The sequence below is a fragment of the Acaromyces ingoldii genome, assembly GCF_003144295.1.
Source record: "Acaromyces ingoldii strain MCA 4198 unplaced genomic scaffold FA10scaffold_4, whole genome shotgun sequence".
NCBI classification, from domain to species: domain Eukaryota; kingdom Fungi; phylum Basidiomycota; class Exobasidiomycetes; order Exobasidiales; family Cryptobasidiaceae; genus Acaromyces; species Acaromyces ingoldii.
The window spans coordinates 528,406-547,113 of NW_020290250.1; the positions used below are offsets into that span (position 1 = coordinate 528,406).

General features: G+C 57.1%; 9 protein-coding genes across 9 annotated transcripts; 5 read left to right on the forward strand and 4 right to left on the reverse strand.

Annotated features, from left to right (window-relative positions):
* Positions 1-68: 68 nt before the first annotated feature.
* FA10DRAFT_302475 (hypothetical protein) lies at positions 69-1,689 on the forward strand. Its single transcript, XM_025525121.1, has 4 exons — positions 69-391; positions 462-471; positions 531-573; positions 644-1,689. Exons 1-4 carry the CDS (start codon positions 342-344, stop codon positions 1,282-1,284), a joined length of 744 nt encoding a protein of 247 aa, XP_025376294.1. The 5' UTR covers positions 69-341; the 3' UTR covers positions 1,285-1,689.
* Positions 1,130-3,226, forward strand: FA10DRAFT_135770 (hypothetical protein). Its single transcript, XM_025518007.1, has one exon. The coding sequence runs from the start codon at positions 1,345-1,347 to the stop codon at positions 3,097-3,099; it is 1,755 nt and encodes a 584-aa protein (XP_025376295.1). The 5' UTR covers positions 1,130-1,344; the 3' UTR covers positions 3,100-3,226.
* On the reverse strand, positions 3,003-5,158 carry FA10DRAFT_302477 (hypothetical protein). The gene is made up of 3 exons (XM_025525122.1): positions 4,819-5,158; positions 4,647-4,760; positions 3,003-4,588 (listed from the first exon to the last, which is right to left on the reverse strand). The coding sequence occupies exons 1-3, from the start codon at positions 5,116-5,118 to the stop codon at positions 3,353-3,355; spliced, it is 1,650 nt and encodes a 549-aa protein (XP_025376296.1). The 5' UTR covers positions 5,119-5,158; the 3' UTR covers positions 3,003-3,352.
* Positions 5,159-5,374: 216 nt separating this feature from the next.
* Positions 5,375-8,299, forward strand: FA10DRAFT_135944 (cytochrome P450). The gene is made up of 9 exons (XM_025518009.1): positions 5,375-5,443; positions 5,506-6,330; positions 6,418-6,833; positions 6,903-7,085; positions 7,147-7,298; positions 7,361-7,379; positions 7,444-7,679; positions 7,752-7,808; positions 7,880-8,299. Exons 2-9 carry the CDS (start codon positions 5,525-5,527, stop codon positions 7,904-7,906), a joined length of 1,896 nt encoding a protein of 631 aa, XP_025376297.1. The 5' UTR covers positions 5,375-5,443; positions 5,506-5,524; the 3' UTR covers positions 7,907-8,299.
* Positions 8,033-9,170, reverse strand: FA10DRAFT_286994 (glutathione S-transferase; the record flags this gene model as incomplete). The annotated part of the gene is made up of 6 exons (XM_025524114.1): positions 8,033-8,144; positions 8,218-8,287; positions 8,368-8,482; positions 8,560-8,780; positions 8,853-8,922; positions 9,015-9,170. 6 exons carry the CDS (start codon positions 9,168-9,170, stop codon positions 8,033-8,035), a joined length of 744 nt encoding a protein of 247 aa, XP_025376298.1.
* A 232-nt stretch (positions 9,171-9,402) lies between these two features.
* FA10DRAFT_135800 (hypothetical protein) lies at positions 9,403-12,085 on the reverse strand. Its single transcript, XM_025518008.1, has 3 exons — positions 11,857-12,085; positions 11,384-11,777; positions 9,403-11,309 (listed from the first exon to the last, which is right to left on the reverse strand). The coding sequence occupies exons 1-3, from the start codon at positions 11,914-11,916 to the stop codon at positions 9,541-9,543; spliced, it is 2,223 nt and encodes a 740-aa protein (XP_025376299.1). The 5' UTR covers positions 11,917-12,085; the 3' UTR covers positions 9,403-9,540.
* Positions 12,086-12,555: 470 nt separating this feature from the next.
* Positions 12,556-15,055, forward strand: FA10DRAFT_267706 (hypothetical protein). The gene is made up of 6 exons (XM_025522022.1): positions 12,556-13,404; positions 13,506-13,860; positions 13,927-14,019; positions 14,082-14,157; positions 14,229-14,632; positions 14,704-15,055. The coding sequence occupies exons 1-6, from the start codon at positions 12,772-12,774 to the stop codon at positions 14,784-14,786; spliced, it is 1,644 nt and encodes a 547-aa protein (XP_025376300.1). The 5' UTR covers positions 12,556-12,771; the 3' UTR covers positions 14,787-15,055.
* FA10DRAFT_267707 (hypothetical protein) lies at positions 14,786-16,493 on the reverse strand. The gene is made up of 2 exons (XM_025522023.1): positions 15,791-16,493; positions 14,786-15,731 (listed from the first exon to the last, which is right to left on the reverse strand). Exons 1-2 carry the CDS (start codon positions 16,459-16,461, stop codon positions 14,966-14,968), a joined length of 1,437 nt encoding a protein of 478 aa, XP_025376301.1. The 5' UTR covers positions 16,462-16,493; the 3' UTR covers positions 14,786-14,965.
* A 593-nt stretch (positions 16,494-17,086) lies between these two features.
* Positions 17,087-18,679, forward strand: FA10DRAFT_294937 (hypothetical protein; the record flags this gene model as incomplete). The annotated part of the gene is made up of 1 exon (XM_025524454.1): positions 17,087-18,679. One exon carries the CDS (start codon positions 17,087-17,089, stop codon positions 18,677-18,679), a length of 1,593 nt encoding a protein of 530 aa, XP_025376302.1.
* Between the last annotated feature and the right edge of the window lie 29 nt (positions 18,680-18,708).

Below are 18,708 nucleotides of genomic sequence, written 5' to 3' on the forward strand. Positions count from 1 at the left end.
GATGCAATGCATCTGTTGCACCAGTGCCTTTGCTGTTGCCTGGCTTGTGCGTTGAACCTCAGTCATCCGGCGGCGAGTGGGCGTGCGCGCCCGCGCGTGTGTAGGCAGCCTGTAGGCGCCCGCCAACCTCCGCGCGAACACGCTGTGCAGACGGCCACACTCCGCCAGTGTAGAGTAGTCAAAACAACGACACCACCCACTACCTCCGTCTCTTTCCTGGGAATGACGGGGCGTGGGTCCTGCCCCCGCCAGTCCTTCTTCTTCCTACCCTTCACCTTGCTCTTCCTCCTTCTTCTCGCCCCTTTGTTACTTTCATCGACAGAGGGCAAGCTAAGGGCGACATGACGGAGCAGAGGAGGTCGTGCACCTTTTGCCGCCAGCGTAAAATGCGGTGAGCTTTTATTTATCTTCTGAACGTGGCGCAGTGCAGCTTCCTTTTGCTGACTGTGGGAATGCAACAGCTGCTCGGGGGTGAGTGGTTGTCCTGATGTGTAGAGAAGGCAGTGCAACTGATGGCGATGGAGAGGTAGACGGTGCCGTGGTGTCAAGCATGTAGCGAGAGGGGCATGCCATGTGAGTGTTCTCTAGGCTACAGTGAGGCAGCGCTTAGGAAGCTAAATTTCAAGGTGCGATTTCGCATCAGGCGTCTACGAAACCGTCAAGGTCCGGACATGTCGACCATCCGTCAATGACACGTCCTGCTCAGAGCCAGTGGACCCCAACATCCTACTGTCGCAGTCGAGCGCCTGCTTCGTGCCGCAGAGCAAAGGGCAGCAGCAGGAGACGCTCGGTGACGTGCTCGCCAAGAGCTTTGTCGACTTTTGGGAGGGACGAGGACGTGGAAAGCTGGCCGCCTCGAACATCTACGGAAGCCGTCAAGAGAAGAAAGAAATGAAGAAGAGGCAGAGACCATTCAAGGGTTGTCTCCTCGATGTCATCGAAGACCACGTCAGGCTTACGGCCAGGTCCATCTCCCAGCTCGATGATGGAGGAGGCGAGGCGCCAGCATTTTCAGTCATCTGCGCCCTCGATGTCGGCAAACACGATTTCCACACATTGCCCAAGATGCGTGCATCGACTGCTTCCTCGAACATGGGGGCAAAGGCGCTCCGGCAGATCCACCTTCAGCTCGTTGAGCTGGCTTTTGCGGAGCATCCTATTCTGCCCCTCGTCGTGTCCAAAACCTCCTTTATGCAACAACACCGGCAGGAATCCCTTGAGCCGTGGATCTTCGACCTTGTCCTGACAGAGGGCCTAGCTCGACTGAGTCGGTCTCAGCGTTGATCAGACGTATATGACAGCCTTCCTTCGAGCGAGGAGATCCTCCATCAAGCGGCTAGTGCCATGCTTAGTGTTTCAGCCACCCAGCCCTCGTTGTCTATCGCACAGGGACTCCTCCTGACAGCTTGGCGTCTCTTGCTCAATGGTCGCGCTAGAAGAGCCTCGATTATGCTAGGACAGTGCTGCGCCGTCGTCAATGCACTCCTCGACCTCTCTTCCCAGAACTCCGACGGATCGATCGCTTTGACAGCAGCGACGGGAGCGGCAGCGGCGACAGCGATGGTGACGGTGACAGAAGTGCGCATCAACGGCATCGACGTTGCACAACTTGAGCTCGAGCTTCTTGGCAACATCTACTGGATCGAGCAGAGCCTGCTTTTGTGGATGTCACAATCTCTTAACGTCGGCGTGCCTGGCTACTCCTCGCCGACCTCGCCGGCAGCTCTTCCCCCGCTCGACGAGCACAGTAGCCTCGTCTTTGAGCTCGACTACACCAGCGGACACTTCACCACGTTGTCCAATCTGGCGCGAGGGATCCAGCAGCTGCGTGCCCTCGCTCATGTCGACTGCCTCGCCATGTCGCTCGACAAGCGCTACCGGCGCTGCGCCTGCAAGCTTGCCGATGGCTCATCGGTCGATCGGGACGCCTTCAAGGCGGTGCAGGAACTTATTCCGAAAATCAAAGACGAGGTTCAGAATGCACTGCCGCTTTCCCATGCCAGCAAGCACCCCTACAGCGTCGTCAAGCCCGCGTACCTGTCCTTTCTGCTCTGTGCCTCGCTCGTCAAGAGCCCAGTAGCGGAATTTGACCTGACGGTGGGAAATGCAAATGAGACGAGGAAGACGGTACTAGAGGTCGGCGAGCATCTTGCGAAAAGCGTAATGGAGCACGGTGGCGATGACGAGGAAGGACTGAGACGGCGGATAGTTCCGTTAACAGCCTCGTACTTCATCGAAGCCCTCTCGCTCCTCTACTCTCAGCAGACAGCGCAAGAAGGAGAGGTAGCAACTATACGACCAACCCTCGCTGCCCTCTGGGTCTTTTTGAAAAACGACGACACGAGGGCAGTCAAAGGCAAGGTACAAAAGGTGGCCAGACGACTGCAGCTCGATCTGTCAGTTGCTGCTGCTCAGATGAAGATACATCAGCAACTTTTTGCGGAACGCGGGCGATGTCAACAGAATGCGGAACCAAAGCTAGCACCATCTAACACATCCTCACGCGCGTCCGTGTCGGAAGAAGAGGAGGACAGTGAGGAAGATGACAGCCAGGAGCCCGGCATGGAAGATCCTACGGCCGTACAAGCATCATTTACGTTCCGAAAGAGGAACTCTGGACCAACATCGGCCTGGTCTCCCTTCTCGTCAGCCTCGTCATCTTCTTCGTCAACGACGTCATGTGTGGCAATGCCGTTTGCAAGCATGCGCCAGACTTCCCTGCTTCCCCCTCCATGCTTTTCCCTGCCGACGCCTGTCCCAGCTCGTACCACTGGCTTCTCCGATGTCAACCAGCAGAGGCACCTGCGCGACACACTCTTACCCTCCGCCGCCTGGGCGAGCACACCTGGCCGGGCGAGGAGCAGCATCGGCTCCCAGCCGGCACATTACCTGTTGCACACCAAGGGGAACGGAACGCTACAGCCGCACGGCGTGCTGCAGGACTTTGCCGAGGTGCTCAATCGAGCTACGCTGGCTCCATTGTCCAACAAGCGCAAGTCGCCGTCGATGAGCGACGACGAGGACGAGGATGCTTTGGGAGGTGGAGACGACGAGGACGATGACGAGGAAGAGGAAGGAAAGGCAAGGCGGCGTGGTTAACAGGTCAAAAGGCTGTCGTGCTAGTTGAGCCGGGTGTTCATAGATTCTCCTCGTATTTATGTTGGTCGCCAGAACCTCCTCGATGAAAGATTGTTTCACAGGCATGTCCATGTATTGAATGACAACAAAGTGAATGGTATTATTACCCCATATTCCGCTAAGTTGGAAGGTCACCTGAACGCATTACGCAGGTGATCCGCAGAGCACACGGCCTGGCTATCGCATGCATTCCTGGGGGCATTGTTCATTGTCATCAGTCGTGGAATTGTAGCTGAACAGGAAAGACGCCTCTAAGGGCATTGCAGAGCCACAAGCGTGCCCTGTTTCCTCGGATCATGTCAACAACGTCATCGACTGCCAAATCGGCCTCTTGAATCAGGCCTCGCTCCAGCAGCTCGCCTCGCATGAGCCCAGGTAGGAGTGCGCTTTGACTGGCGGTGGGCGTGTAGAAAGCATGAGGGTGGAAGACCTCGACGATGATATTGGCGATGCTACTTTCCGTCAGGAGCAGCTTTCCCTTGGAGTTTGCATATCCATTCTTCCCATGTCGGCAGAGTAGAACGTCGAAGCATGGATCCACGACGGAAACGTTGGACATCCCAAGCGTCGCTCCGACTCTCTCGCGTGCTTCGTCGTAGGTTTGCCTGCTCGACGTCTTGTAATGCAAGACACCAGCACGCTGGGCCTCTTCTCCAATTGGTCTCGTATCGATCCTCACTTGCGCGGGAGGGGCTTCACTGTCCGGTGCCGACATGGGTGCGACCGTCACCTCGATGTCGCCCCTTCTGTCAAGTGCTAGTCTGACCCGCCGAAGTCCTGACTCGCTCGAAAGCCGCTTCTGCAGGGCGATCTTCAGAGCCGTTGATAGCTCTACATCGCCCACTGTCGTGTCAATCCAGCCTTTGTAGCGAGCTCGCACAGCTTTACGCGCCTCGACGATCCTTGCTACATGACGAGAGAGCAGAGGAATTTGTCCTCCCAGCTCTTGCCCCTCCGTGCTTGTCCCCCTTCCCCCTTTCCCAAGCACTTCTTCAGGTATCAGATCTTCGATCCGAGCGCCTCTTTGCTCGTATCGCATTGTGCTGAACACGTACTCTGGGCCCTCTTCATTCCATACTTCTTGCTCTTGTGCATCGGTAAATGCACCGTTAGGGGCGACAGGAGGAGCCTCACTGCCCATCGCCCCACTACCAAAATCCGACGTCGCCGCCGTCTGGTTGGCATTTCTCGTTCGTCGCCACCCTCGGCTCTCGCTCTCGTTGACGCTCGGCATGGCACCCCTGGCGGCCTGCGGCGACTCGAGGGGCAAGAAGCGGTTCGAAGGAGGGAACGTGAGGCTAAAGCGACCGGCCCCGCAGACGCCTTTGTTCTTGTCGAGGTGGTCCTCGAGCAGCCTTAGATTTCGAAGATTGGCCTTGAATGCTACGTCGAGCGCATCTCCGACGATTGGGACCAGACCCAGAACGCAATCCAGAACAATGTTGATGAGCTAAAGAGCTTTGGCGGTCAGCCAAGAACATGGTCCTGCGAGTGAGCCATCGACCCACCATGAATCCAATGACCTCGAGGGGCAGACCAAAGAGACAGCTCAGAAAGAGAGCATAGAGCGACAAAACGACGCCGATGTAGTCGCCGAGCCCAGGGATGAGTCCAATGATGGACTGAATCACGTTGTCAGCGGGAGCCGTGGCGTGAGAAGGTACTCAGAAGCTGACTCACATCGACGCCGACGTTGAAGGGCAGCTGCTTGCCCAGAAAGGGGATCGCGTCTAGGTACCATGCGACAGTGCGGAGGTGGTTATAGAGCCTCTGTGCCTCGAAGCTTGTCCTGGGCGGCCGCAGTGGCGCGACATACTGTGGCGAAAAGCCACGTCGCTCCTCCTTGTTGCGGAAGGATCCGTCGTCAGACTGACGGTCCGCATTGAGCACGACGGGATTGTGTCGGACGTCGGGCTGGAATGCGGTGCGTAGCGAGGCTGAGAAGAGGTATCGAAGCGGGTTGAGGATCAGCGAAGTCATTGTAAGTGGCCGCCCTCCTCCTGGTCTTGACCGTTTCAAGAAGAAAAGCTAGCTCCACTTGAGACAAAAGAAATGGACAAAAGAAATGGCACGACTACCCTCAATTAGTCTGAACAGGCAGGGGCGGTTGAAATTGCAGGTCGACGGCCGAAAATGCACGTCCGACGGTACAAAAATACATCGTGGCGCGTTCACGATTGAAAACGCACCGTGGGAGTCAAACCCTAATGATGCGCTCTCTCTACCACGAAAGCAGCCCCTGCTGAATGCATCTTCATCAGTCCGACAAGTTGTTCCTCTGTCTCGCTACTAGCTATTCTACACAGTACGTTACCGCCACTGCTGAAGCGAAGATACCACAAGCCTCATTTGACAGCGGTTCCTGAGGTTTTTTTTAGTCTAATGCATGCAACTCGCACGGACGCCCTTCCTTGACAAGGGACAGAGGATTGAGTGCGGTCAGCGGACAACAACAACAACAACGACGACGATGACGATCGGACGGACGAAAAGCATGGCGACTCAGACTCCAGTGCTTTCCGCCTGGCATGTCTATTTGGTGCTATCCACCGTCTGCCTTGCATTCCTTCTCATGCGAATCGGCAAGCTGGCCAGCGCGATCCATGCGCGCGAATCTGGACTGAGCCACATCCCCTACGCATCGCCCTTGGGCGACCGCGCCTTGGGTCTAAAGCAGCGTATCAAGAGGCTCATCATCGGTGATCTCTCCCTCCTTGGACGCCCGGTTGATGCGGCCTCTGCGCAGGAGCTCCTCCTCGACTCGACGCGCAGCTGCACGGCCGACGGCACGGCCGCCGCTGTCTTTGTCTACCGCGACGTCCTCTCCACCCCGCGCGTTGTGCTGTTCGACCCATTGGCCGTGCAGCACGTCCTGAGCGTGCGCAGCTTCGATGCTTTTGTCAAGCCGCCGCTCATCTTGCGTATCCTCACACGCACCCTCGGCCGCGGCTTGCTTGTCGTCGACGGGCCCACGCACCGGCGCCAGCGCAAGCAGCTTGGACCGGCCTTTGCGCAGGGCGCACTCCGGGGCATGGTCCCCGCCATCTTTGAGCAGGCCGGCCGCTTGGCCGGGATTATTGACGACGGCATCAGTGGGCGGATAAAGATGGGGATAAGAGAGCTGCAAAAGGTGGGACACAAGGAGGAGGTTGTGATCGACTTTGGACTCTGGGCTTCCAAGCTAGCCCTCGAGTGAGTTCCTGTTCCCGGTCCCCTCTCCTCTCGCCTTCGCTTTCCAGAGCCCCTTCGCTGCATAGCTTATCAAACGAATATGTACAGCATCATTGGTCAAGTCGGTTTCTCGCGTGATCTAGGAGCCCTCTCCGAACTCTGCAGCGACAAGGAGCAAGCCCCCGACCCTCTCCGCGCCGCGTTTGATCTGCTCAATAAAATTCTCCTGAAGCCCAAGCCGCGCGACATGGTCCTCTTGGCGCTTGCGCAGGTGCCCGGCTTTGCATGGGTGCGGTCCCTGCCGACAGAGCGCAACGTCAACCTGCGCAACGTCTTTGAGACATTCTCCAGCACCGCGAAGGGCTTCCTCGATGAGAGAAGGGCGCTCCTGAGCGGTGGCGAGCGACAGGCAAAAGATTTGCTCGACCACTGCGTGTGGGCAAACATGGACCCAAAGCTCAAGGAAGGAGACCGCATGAGCGACGAAGAGATTATTGCGCAGGTCAACACTTTCATGACTGGTGGTGAGTCCAGTTCTCGCCTTCTGCCCTCTCTAGTCTCTAGTCTCGAGACCTGATGAAAGAGAACGGCAGCGGTTGGGACGACATCTTCAGGCATGTCGTGGTTATTCCATTACCTCTCTCTGCCAGAGAATATCCAGTATCAGACCCGACTCCGGGACGAGGTGCAAGGGGCCTTTGGCGACCGCGAGGCCGTCGCACTCGACGAGCTCAATGGCCTTATCTTTCTTGACCATGTTGTAAAGGAGTCGCTCCGTGAGTGAAAACTCTCGAGCGATACACCCATTTGCACACAGGGCACTGACTGCTCGTCAAGGTCTCACATCACCGACGGCCGAGGTGGTAAGGGAAGTGGCCGATGACATGGCCGTGCTACCGCTCTCGCGACCCTACCCCTGTCGCGCTGGGTCCAAGACCAGGACTTTCGACAAGATCGTTGTTCGAAGAGGGCAAAGGCTGATGATCCCTGTGCGTCGACAAGTGGAGCATCTCTTTCTGACGAAGAATTGACAGTCTCTTCCCCCTTACAGGTCCACCTGATGAACACTGGTGAGTCGCTTTTGCTTGGCGGTACATTCATCGACTGCTCAATACACTTCTCAACGCCAACCAGGCGAGGAGATCTGGGGTCCAGATGCCAAAAATTTCAACCCAGATCGATGGAGCACAATTACTGCAGGCTCACCCGCTTCCCAGCTGCTCCTGTCTTTCAGTGTTGGTCCGCGCTCATGCATCGGCAATCGCCTTGCGCTCGTCCAGCTCAAGGCCCTCGTCTGCACTCTCATTCGCCGCTATCGCTTCGAGACCGTCGCAACTCCTGACGGTGAGATACAAGTTGGTCCAGCCGGGGTGAGTCACCATGTCCATTGTTACAAGGTCGAAGGGAAGTTTAAGCCCACTCCTTCATCCTTCCTCGCTCAGACGGGCTTCTTGCGGCCCGTGGCCTCGTCAGACATCGTAGAGGGGGTCAATGGCACGGTGAGGCTGACTCTTTGTGAACGCCAAGAAGGGTTTTTAGCGCACCGACTCATCAGACTTCCTATCTCCAGTTTCCAGTTCGCTTCTCACGGCTGTAGAAGACGACCACCCGCGCGGCATAGCAAGCAGGCGAAACGTTGGAGAGGGAATCGATCTTCATTCTTGCAGAAAGCATTCGATTACGGTTTATGAGACTTTCAGATCGCTGTTCCTAGCACCAGTCATTAGAGCTGAGGCCTGTCCGCCACCCACTCGGGGTCTTCCATGATGTTTTTCATGAAGCCGGACTGCTGCGGCAGCTGCACCGCCTTCTTGACGGCGGGTCGAGCCCAGTTGCTTTGAGTTGACGAAAGAGTCAGGCGCCCGAAGAAACAGCAGTGCGTAAAAGAGAGGCAGAGGAGACACTCACTTGTCCACCCAGCGCTTAACGCCTGGCGGCAACTCGCTCCTGGGAATACCAGAGAAACCGTGGATGGCCACTGGATCAGAGATGAAGTTTTCAGTCAGAAAGGTTGTCCAAGGGCGGGGCGTGGAGGATGACGACGACATGAGGACTTACCCCATCCGAATGCGTTCATGTCTGCGATCGAGTACTTGCCGCGGCCTTCGCCGACGAGCCAGTCGCGGTCCTTGAGCCTCAGCTCGAGCACGTCGTAGAGCCTCTTGGTCTCGTTCTGCCGAGGAGGAACGGGAGGGAGAGATAAAGCATCAATGAGCCGAACTTCGATAGACGCCATGGATGAATGCTCACTAGGTAGCGGGTGTAGGCGTAGGGGACCACGTTCTTGCTGTCTCCCACGGCCTGCATGCGGAAGTGGTTGAGCTGGCCCTGCATGGGGCCGACGCCGCCGTGGACGAAAAAGATCCACTGAAGGACCTCGGAGCGGTACTTGTCGGCGTTGGTGTCTGTCGAGGGCCACGAGTACTTGTGGTCCTTGTCGTAGTACTTTTCGAGCCAGAGGAGAATGGCAGCTGTGTCGGCGGTCCTTCCCATGAGCTTGCCCGGCTTTACAGAGAGAGAAGAGACGGGAAGACCAAACTCACCTGTCTCAAAGACGGCAAAGTCGCCCTGGTTGGGATCGACAATGGCAGGGATACGACCATTTGGGTTGATCTGCACAACATCAACCAAGCGTCAGCAGCTTGACTTAAAAAGAGCCGGAGCAAGCTGGACGACGGTAGAGGATAGGGAAGCGCAAGACTCACCTTGAGGAACCAGTCTTCCTTTTGCGTGTTCTTGCCAATGTCGACGGGCACGACTTCGTACTTGAAGTCCGGGTAGTCGTTCTTGAGCTCCTCGCAGAGCGTGTGGACCTTGAAGCCGTTTGGCGTGCTCCAGGTGTAGAGCTTGATGGGCTGCATGGCGGCGATTATACGACTGGAAGCAAAGGCTCGTCTTTGTTGGTGTGCAACGAAAGTAAGAGCGCCTCTGGGAAGAAGACGTGTGGGAGTAACGAGCATCAATGTTCGTCTTTGTAAGACAGGCCGACCCTTTGCCTCCTTTATTCCCGCTCCCTTCTCTCCACGTACAGTATCTGTGGGCTTTCGGAAATGTGGAGCTCACAAAGGGCACCCCCCACTTCGGCCGTATCACTCTGCACCACATTATCTCCGCGGCGCGCAAAGAGACTTCTTCAAATTCCAAGGCCATGAAAGGGTGGGCTACAATATACAAGAATCAGGAAAGAGATGCACTGAAGAGCAACAATGGCGAGGAGGAGAGAGCCAGACTTCAGGTGCTGCTGCCACCCTCGCTAGTCTGAGACTCGCCGAGCGCGACCCAGCTCGCACCGAGCGGGCTGCGAGTGCCCGAGGGGGCGGTGCCGCGGCTGGAAGGTGGTGCAGAGCTTTGATAGACGTGTTCGACTCGGCTTGCACTGGGGGTGGACTCATTATCTTGCTGCCTATGCCTCTGCGTGCTCGAGTCTTGAGAAGCAAGTGGCGGCGATTCAGCCTCAAACGGGCTGGCATTGCCATCCTCGCTGTCGAGGTCAGGCACACCCTCGCCATCGCCAAAGGCGCTGCTTGGGACGCTGCTGAAGATGCCCGAGCTGCTCATGCCATTGTTGGATGGTGGCGCTGCTTCGCTCGATTTGGCCTCTGAAGAGCTGGTAGAGGCGGCCGACATTGGCCGGTTTCGTCTCCGGCTCTGGTCCTGGGGCGCCGTCGACGTCTCGCCGCGCTTGTTGGCTTCCTCTGTTCGACGAATCGACGTCCTTGAGTGTGTATTGGAAGCTGGTCCTGGTCCTGGTCCATACGCCGGTCTCGGGTTGTACCACGAGCGTCGATAGCCAGGGCCGCGAGCGTCGTGGCAGGTGGACGAGAACCACGAGGAAGGGTTGATGCTGAGCCAGCGTCCCATTGTCCTGGCAAGAATGACAAAGGGTACAGACGTCGTGTGAAGAAGCCTGAGGAGCAAGGTGCTCTCGAGCTGACGATGCTCGTTGCTGCTACCGTCGGCGGCCGCAGCAGCACTGCTAGCCACAGCGGGTAGCCGGATCGTGTACACTGGACGAAGCGCCTTGGTGGCCAGCGGAGACAGCAGCACGGCCGTGGTGGCCTCGAGAACGCGCTTGAACTCGACCTCCTTCTGAGCCTTGGACGCGCTCATAGATGGGCTCCTTTGCATGTATGTCGGTCTCGCGGGCTTGTTACTCTCGCTTTCGGACCTCTGGGCGGCAGAGGAAGAGATGAAGCGCTTGCTCGAGGAGATGCCAATGACTGACGTTGTCAGAGCTGGCGCGCCACCGCCAATAGAGGAAGGGAGAAGAGAGGCAAAGAGGGTGCGCAGGGAAGAGGACTTGGCCTCCAAAGTCGTCACCAACAGGCGTCTCCGTCTGCTATTGCTACCTGCCAAAGAGGCAGCGGAGAGCGCTCTACGCCTTGATTCGGTCGTCTGGCTCTGATGAAGCTGGATGCGCCTCATGCCGCCTCGCAGCGCAGTCGAGTACGAGTCAGTCTCGCCTCCGTGATTGACAAGGGACACAATGACAGCTGGCGAGGCATCGGCGGCTTCCTCGGCATCGGCCGAGTGTCCCAGGGCGCAGAGAAGTGGGACGAGGGCAGAGATGGTGGCCAATGGAGTGATGACTCTCCTTTGCATCTCATCAGTAAGGCGGTCGATCTGAAGTGAGGAAGCGAGGGTGTCGGTAGCCAGCCCAGGTGCGACCTCGCCGGCTGAGCGGTAGCTGAGCGAATTGACCAGACCGACGACCTGAGCCTCTTGGCCGGGGCGCGCATAAGGGTCCCCCGCGCTGGTCAGCGGCCATCGAAGCTCGCGGCTGGAAGAGACCGCAGCGACAAAGGCGCCGATGTCTTGTGGCTGGGGACCAAACGGATCAAGGATGATCGACTTGATGAAACCTCGCGACGAGGGTGGGATGAGGGAGTCAAAGTTCTGCATGCTCTGCTCGTTCGACACGCTGGCGACGACGATGAAGCCTTGTGTCGACAGCTGGTGGCAGAGGGCCTGCCCGATGGGCGTGTCGCCTCCGAGAACCACTGATGGTGATGAGTGCTTTGGTCAGCGTTCTGTAGTCGTAAGCATAGCAGAAGAGAAGAGGTCGGCGACTCACCAATGATCTCCCGGCGCGTCCCGTTGACAGTCTTGGCGCTTCGCAACGCATGCTTCCGCCGTCGCGCCGCCGTCGGCCACAGCGTCTGCGAGACGACGGCAGCGCTGATACCGACGAGAGCAACACCGGCGACGACATTGGTCCGCCGACGACTGCCGGTGATGGCATCGGCTCGCTCTGCAATGCGTTCCATCAGCGTAGGCACCTTGGTGGGCGGCGGGGGTGGCTGTTGAAACAGCTGCTGCGACGATGAGGCAGCATTTCCGACCAGATTCGGAATCTCCTTGAGCGAGTCCTCAATTCGGCTCAGCGACGGCGTGAGGTCAGAGAGCTGCGTGTAGATCTGTGCAGAGTAGGCCTGCAAGGTGGCATGGACCTTATGGGGCAGATCGTGCTGTTTCGAGTGATTTCACCCTAGGTAAGCTCTCCTGACGTTGTTACTCATTCCGGCTCTCTCTCTGTGTAGGACTCACGAGGTTTGGAGGGAGCTGCTCTTCCATCCATTGCTCAAGCTCGGCTAGCGAAGGCATCATTCGCGATAACGTTGCACAGCACGTGTGTGGGGGCAATGGCCGGACTTTTGACGCTCGTAGTTGGCAGTGAGAAGCGGAGGGAGAGCCAAGGAGTGAACTAGTGCCCTCTCAGATCTAGAACAGATCGCTGGCACCAGTGTTGGGCCTGTGATGAGCTCTGAGTCGCGCGACTCGACCGGGTGTAAAGATTAGGATGATGGTTTGAGGGTGTCGTGTCGGGGTGGCGACGGCTGGACCTACAGCTGAGCCTGATTAGCGCGTGTGCACGGACGCGCGCGCTTCGGCGAGACCCGTCAGTGCAACTAGTTTTGCTCCCTCTCATTCTCGGTCACAAGGTGTCAGGGTTGTCCCAACCACGTTTGTCCCTTGACTCCTAGCCCGCGAACTTGCACTTTATAAAAGTAGACGATCCAGTGTATCGGATAGATCGTTTCAGCCAGGCTATAGCTAGTACAGTGGGCAATTGCAAGATTGCTGGGGATCCTGCCCTGACGTCCACCCATCCCTAGTACTCTAAAGTAGCACCGAGGCAGCTCTCATTAATCAATCGGGCAGCTATTCACTACTCAATCTCTCCACTGCAATGAATGGGGTTTCTTTCTCTTTTTGTCGACCCGCTTATTCCGCAAGTCGTTCCATGAAGGAGGGCTGCACGACGGCAACAGTCTCCCGTGCGAGACTTTGCTTGACTTAGCTTTCTCCATCTGGTGTGGCTTTCGGAAATTGGGTTGCCCGAATGCCGGACCAGTTTCCCCACCAACTTTTTCTGTCTCTTTTTCTTGTTACCCAACTTGTTCGCTCTCTTTCCGACTCCCTCACAGACTTTTGCTTTCTCGACAGCGTTGTCTCGATAGAATGGCGAAGGCTACAAGCGAAGGAGGCGGAGGCGAAGGGTTTCGGGTAATCAAGAGCTCCGGTGCGATCCTGCCCGACATGGACAAGGCACTCCACCTGCTTCCGCTCGCCCCGAATCCCTCTGCTGTGCTCAAGGCGGGTCCACCCTTGGAGCGTCTGCCCATGGGCCATCCGCGTCCCGATCGCATTGCATTCACGTCGCACTCGTCACAGAGATCCTGGGTCGCTTCGACACACTTCTTCCCCGCCGCCTATCCCCGCTCCCACTTTGCGGCGACTGCACCCCCGTCCGAAGCCCCACCTGCACCCCTGGCTTCGACGGCTTCGCAGGCAAAGGAGGCCGAGCGCGAGCAGCGCAAGGCAGACTTTGAGACATTCGAGGACCTCGTCAGCCGCTTCAGCTTCGAGAGCTACTATCCGCCAGAGAGCGTCGAGGAGGCCAAGAAGATCGCAGAGGGCCTCGTCCGGGAAGATCAGCCGCCGCTGTGGGGATCGGTGCAGAGAATCGTGCCCGTCGACAGCGGATCCAAGTATGGCGCAAGGGATGCGAGGGCAGCAGGCGCTGCGGACGCGCAAGACGACGAGGAAGGCATCACTCTCATCTTGGCCCACGCCAACGGCTTCCACAAAGAGGTGAGATCTCGAGAAAATTCAGGCAAGGGAGACAATGCGAGAAGCACGAGCTGAGTCATGGTTTGCACGCATGCATTGCACCTGCTTTTTCTCTTTACTAGATCTGGGAAACGTTTGCAGAGTCGCTGGTCAAAGCAATCGAAGCGAGGGAAGCGTCGTCGTCGTCATCGTTCAAGCCAGCCAAGATCCAGGAGATCTGGTCGGTCGACTGCATCAACTCGGGCGATGCAGGCGCTCTCAACGAGCCCCACCTCGGTTCGGCCTTTACGTGGCTGGACCATCCCCGTGACCTGCTTCAATTTGCAGACTACTACCTTCCACGGCGGCACCTCTCGGCTTCCAAGGCAGAGGGGCTCGCCGAGATGGGGCCTGTCTGGCCGCCCGACACGCTGCGCAGGACGCGGAGGGGTGAGGGCAGAAGAGGGAGGAGGATCATCGGTGTCGGCCATAGCTTCAGTGAGTTTGAGTCTCCTGTGCCTCATGTCCTCTAGCAGCTCAAGGGCGACCTTCCCCGCATTGCAGGCGCAGTCGCAATGAAGATCCTCAACGACCACGTCCCGGATCTGTTCGAGGGCGTCATCATTCTCGACCCAGTCACCGGCCCCCCTGAGACTTGTGAGTTGCGTGTATGAATGCTAGTTTAAAAATTGCGCCTCTGATCTGTCGCTATCAAACAGTGGCCGACATGCCGATCCCCATGGACATGCCCATGGCCAGGAGCGCCGTCGCTCGCAAGGATGTCTTTCCCTCCCGGTCAGTCGTCCGGACTTGCATCCGTTGTATACGTCAACTGATAGTACCCCTCCCATTTCACGCACAAACAGCAAAGAGGCCGAGAGGTCCTTTAGGTCAAAGCCATTCTTCCAGGCTTGGCATCCCGCCGTCTTGGATCTCCATCTCCGCTTCGGCCTCCGACCTCTGTCGCCGGGCCGGGACGAGGTGACGCTGTGCATGTCAAAGTGGTCCGAGGCATTTGCCTTTTCCATGTCGTGGATGGGCCGCTTCGCCTACCCTGTTCCTTTGAACGTGGCCGAGAGGCGCAGCAGGCTGCACGTCATCACTATGACGGGCAGCCATGCGACCAACTACAACTTTGACGGAAAGGGGAGCCCAGAGGGCGCGACGAGGGTCAGGAATGCCATCGTGGCCAGCGTCGCGCCGGACAGGGGATCGCAGGAGGCCATGGAGGGCGACCATCTCGTCGTGCAGCACCAGCCCGGCTTGCTTGGTGAGTCTCGACGCTTGACGCTTGTGCTCTTGACAAAACCTTGCCACTGACACAAAACGAGCTGCGATTAGGCGAGAAATTGGCAGAAGTGCTTTGCGCTTGGCAACGGCAGGCCGAGAAGGAAGGTCTCACGTTTGCGAAGCCACGACTGTAGAACAGAGATCGATAGTATCATTGGCAACAAGACAATCCCAGAGAAGCATTGCAAAAGTGGTGAAGAGTGGTGCGTGAGAGGGGAACCTAATAGTACAGTACAAATGCAAGCGGGTGTGAACAGAGGAAAAGGAGGGATAGGGAAGATCCGATGCAAGAAGAAGGGCGGACGGCGTCACTCTAGTTGGACCTCCTCAGCCTCTTTTGAATGGCCATTGCCTCTCGTCTGGCCCGCTCCCAGACTTCATTCCCGTAGTACCAGTATCCATAGCCGAAAGCGGCGCCTCCCAGGTGGGCGACATGGTCAAAGGCCCTCCAGCCTCTCAGCACACCCAGCACGTCGGCGGCAACCATGCAGCCCACACCTGCGCCGATGGGGAAGCTGAACATGGGAAGAAAGATGAGCGAGATGCGGGCGTCGGGGTAGGCGAGCGCGGACATGACAAAGGCGCTGTACACTGCTCCGCTGGCGCCCAGGCTCGGGATCCGGCCGACCAGCGTCTTGGCGACGTCAGATCCCAGCTTGCGTGCCACGAGGCGGAAGCGCAGGGCGGTGACGAGGTGCGAAGCCGTGGCACTAAAGATGCCGGCGGTGGCAAAGAATGCGAGGAAATGCGGCGTGAGGCTCGGCTCGGCAGAGTGATGCAGCTTGCCGTCGCTATTTGGCGAAGACAGGAAGCCGGGCTGGAGCAGGAAGCTGGCGCCGATAGACCAGAGGGCAATGTTGTTGAAGAGAAAGTGGAGACCGCCCATGTGCGAAAAGGTCGATGTCAGCGTGGTGTAACTTCGGCCTGCCGAGGGTGCGTGCAGGAAGTGGGTGGCCATGAAGCGATACAGGCCTTGCTGCAGAGGGCGCAGCATGGCGAGGCGCCAGCCAAGAAAGATGGTCGTGTTGATTGCGACAATTGGAATGAGAGCCTGCTTGTACGGCGGGAGCTCCAGGTAGCTGTCACAACGAAGTTAGCGATAGGCCCGCATGCAGCCACAGCTAGGGCCACCCCTCACCTCTCGGCACCCCAGGTGTACGCTCGACCAACAAACTCTCGAACCGGCGCAGGAAGATGAAGCTGATCACACCAGCCGAGAAGCCATGTCAATCTCCACCCATGCCTCTCGGCCTCCTCCTGCCTCTTGGCCGCCATGAGCTGTCGTTGGGTGACGCCGCCTCCCCTCGCTGCATCCGCAATACCCCCTCCCGTGAAGAAGCTGCTGAAGTCTCCAAAGATGCTCGGCTTGGAGGAATGCCCCTTTATCTCTCGCACCAATCGGTCCGTCTCCTTGTTCTGATACAGGGCCGTTCCGAGATAGATGAGCGAGGAGCCTCCCAGCAGAAAGGCCAGGGCGCCCAAGATTGGAGGCGCCCGCGCTTCGTCTGGCGTCACTAGGACTGTCTGACTGTTTGCGAAAGGGTCCTGTATCTCAATCGGCCTCTGAACCGAGTAGATGCGCCCGGACGGGTTGACCAGCTCTCCCTCTCTGGGAATAGAGTCAGGAAAGAGGTCCTCAGGCGTCCGTGGCGGTGGGCGACCTCCCCTCGGCAGTTTCGCCGCATGGGACGGCCTGAATGCTACTGTTGTGTTGAAGCGAGCATGTTGTCTGACCGAGGGAAAGTGAGCAAGGCGTAAGTGACAAGGCCGTTGTAAGTGAGCCCCGCGAAGAGCTCCAAACATCGCCATCCGGGCTTTCACAGATCGAGGGCTGAAGAGAGCAGAATAAATAGGCAGCAAGCTCTGTCAACTGCGCGCGAGCTAGGTGGAGATGAGAAATTTTAGCTCGGGAGCAACTCTGTGTCTTCTCCCCTAGCCCTCGGCGCGACGACGCCTGCGCGCCGTAAGCGCTTTCGTATCGATCTAATAAGGAACCATGCATGCTTCCATCTGGCCAGGCCTTTGGGCATTTGGCTGCAAGACATCTTCTCCTCTTTTTCTTTGGACGATCGGAAAAGTAACTTGCAGCCACTGACCGCCGGCAGCTGCTTGCCCTCTGCATGTTTCTTTGCTCGGCTGACGCACGCTATGCCGCGATAGCTACCACCAAAGCAGTGACCGAAACCCTCCCGAGCAAGCGAGAACACCTCTGAGTGAAAAGTTGAAACGGGGAGTAAGAACTTTACTCTAGTCGGCACTGTCGTCGAATATCTGACCACACTAGCATTGTAGACGGCCAAAAACAATAAACAAGGAGAGAGGCTAGATCAAGATGGGGCGAACGGTGAAAGCTCCAGAGTATGATGGATCACTTATAAAAGAACGTAGAGCGACTCTCCCCCTCTTCTTTCATTCCCCCATCACACCCATTACGATGCGACTCCTCAAGTCGAGCTTACTCTTCGTCGCACTTCTCTTCCTCGTCCACCTTGTGCATCTGCCTGCGGCTGCAGGAGGTCGAGGGGAAAGTAGTCGTACCTCGAAATCGCCAAAGCACGATCGCGATAAAGCTCATATCTCTGCTACTGCAGGAGATGCAGGTGACAGTATTGATATCGCGAGGATGCCAAGGGACTATTGGATTCAGCTCCGGAAAGCATACAATGACGAAGCCTCCTACTTGTCAAAGTCGGAGATCATGCACCTCAGGGGGCTGAAGGATGGAGAACTCCATGAGGCTTACCAGGTGCTACACGATGCTGCGGAGATGTATCGAGAGGCGCTCAAATCCAGGCTCAATGCGATAAAAAGCGTCACTGTACCGAGCCCGGACGCTCTTATCGAGGACGATCAAGACATTGCCGCTCTGCAGTGCGGCTTGGAGAAACAGTTGATACCAGGGTTGTTGAAGAAGATCAAAAGGTTTCTACCTATCGACAAAAGAAACGACCCTTGGGAACTCTCCAAATTGGATGTGGAAACAAGGAGAAAAAGGTACCGTCGCGCTGTGCAAAGGCGCCAAGGGGATGAGCAAAGAGAAAAGCATTTCGACGCCGTGTACGACAGGTTCGACAACCTTTTGCTCAAAGAGGATGATCCCCAACTGGAGCATGAGAAGGAGAAGGAGGAGGAGGAGGAGGAGAAGGAGGAGGAGGAGGAGGAGGAGGAGGAGGAGGAGGATGCTCAGCACCGAGACAGAGAGCGAAGAGGAGGAGGAGGAGGAGGAGGCCAAACGTCCGTACAGGGGCGAGCAGGCTCAGCGAAATCCCGGCTTCACCGTTGTCACCTCAAAGCTGTTACAAAGTGGGAAGCGAAAGTTCGGAGAGAGGCAACAACACACACTGAATCGAAAGAGGAAAAGGAAAACACCGGACCGCCTCTGCCGCTAGATGACGATTTCCTTTCCACGCAGCCGAGTCGTAAACTGTTGACTGAGCTCCGGAGCAGATACAATGCGGAACTTCTCAAATGCGGGACCGAAGGCGGCAAGAGCTCGTTCGACGCCGACTTTCACCTTCAAATGGCGCACATACAAATTGCTGCATTGGATTACTCGGATGCCTTGGGCCATAGACTCAACGTGATTGATTGCAACATCAGAAGACTCAAGGTTGGGCATTTTCCACGCAGCAAGCCCAGCTCCATTCGAAACCTCCTTCTGGAATTTGAAATGGAGAAGGAGAGTGTGTCGCTGATACTGAAAAAGCTTAAGGTCAATCTCCCTATTTTGCCCGAAGACGAGCTCCCGATCTCCATCAAAAAGATGACGATGGAGGAAAAGACAGAGAAACTTACTGAGCTCAGTGACGCACTTGAGAAGCGCGAAAAAGAGGAACGCATAGAAGCCGGGCTCATAGGGACGGGATTTGACAACAAGAAGCTCAAGGAAAGAAGGCGCAAGGAGACTGAATTATTGAGAGAAGCACTCAAACCAGCTCAAGCGCAAGCGGATCTGAAGGAGAGAAGACGCAAGGAAGCTGAGGGCCGGAAAGAAGGACTTAAAGACCAAGCGGGACCAAGCGCCTGAACAAGAGCAAAGAGATGCAACTTGAGAAA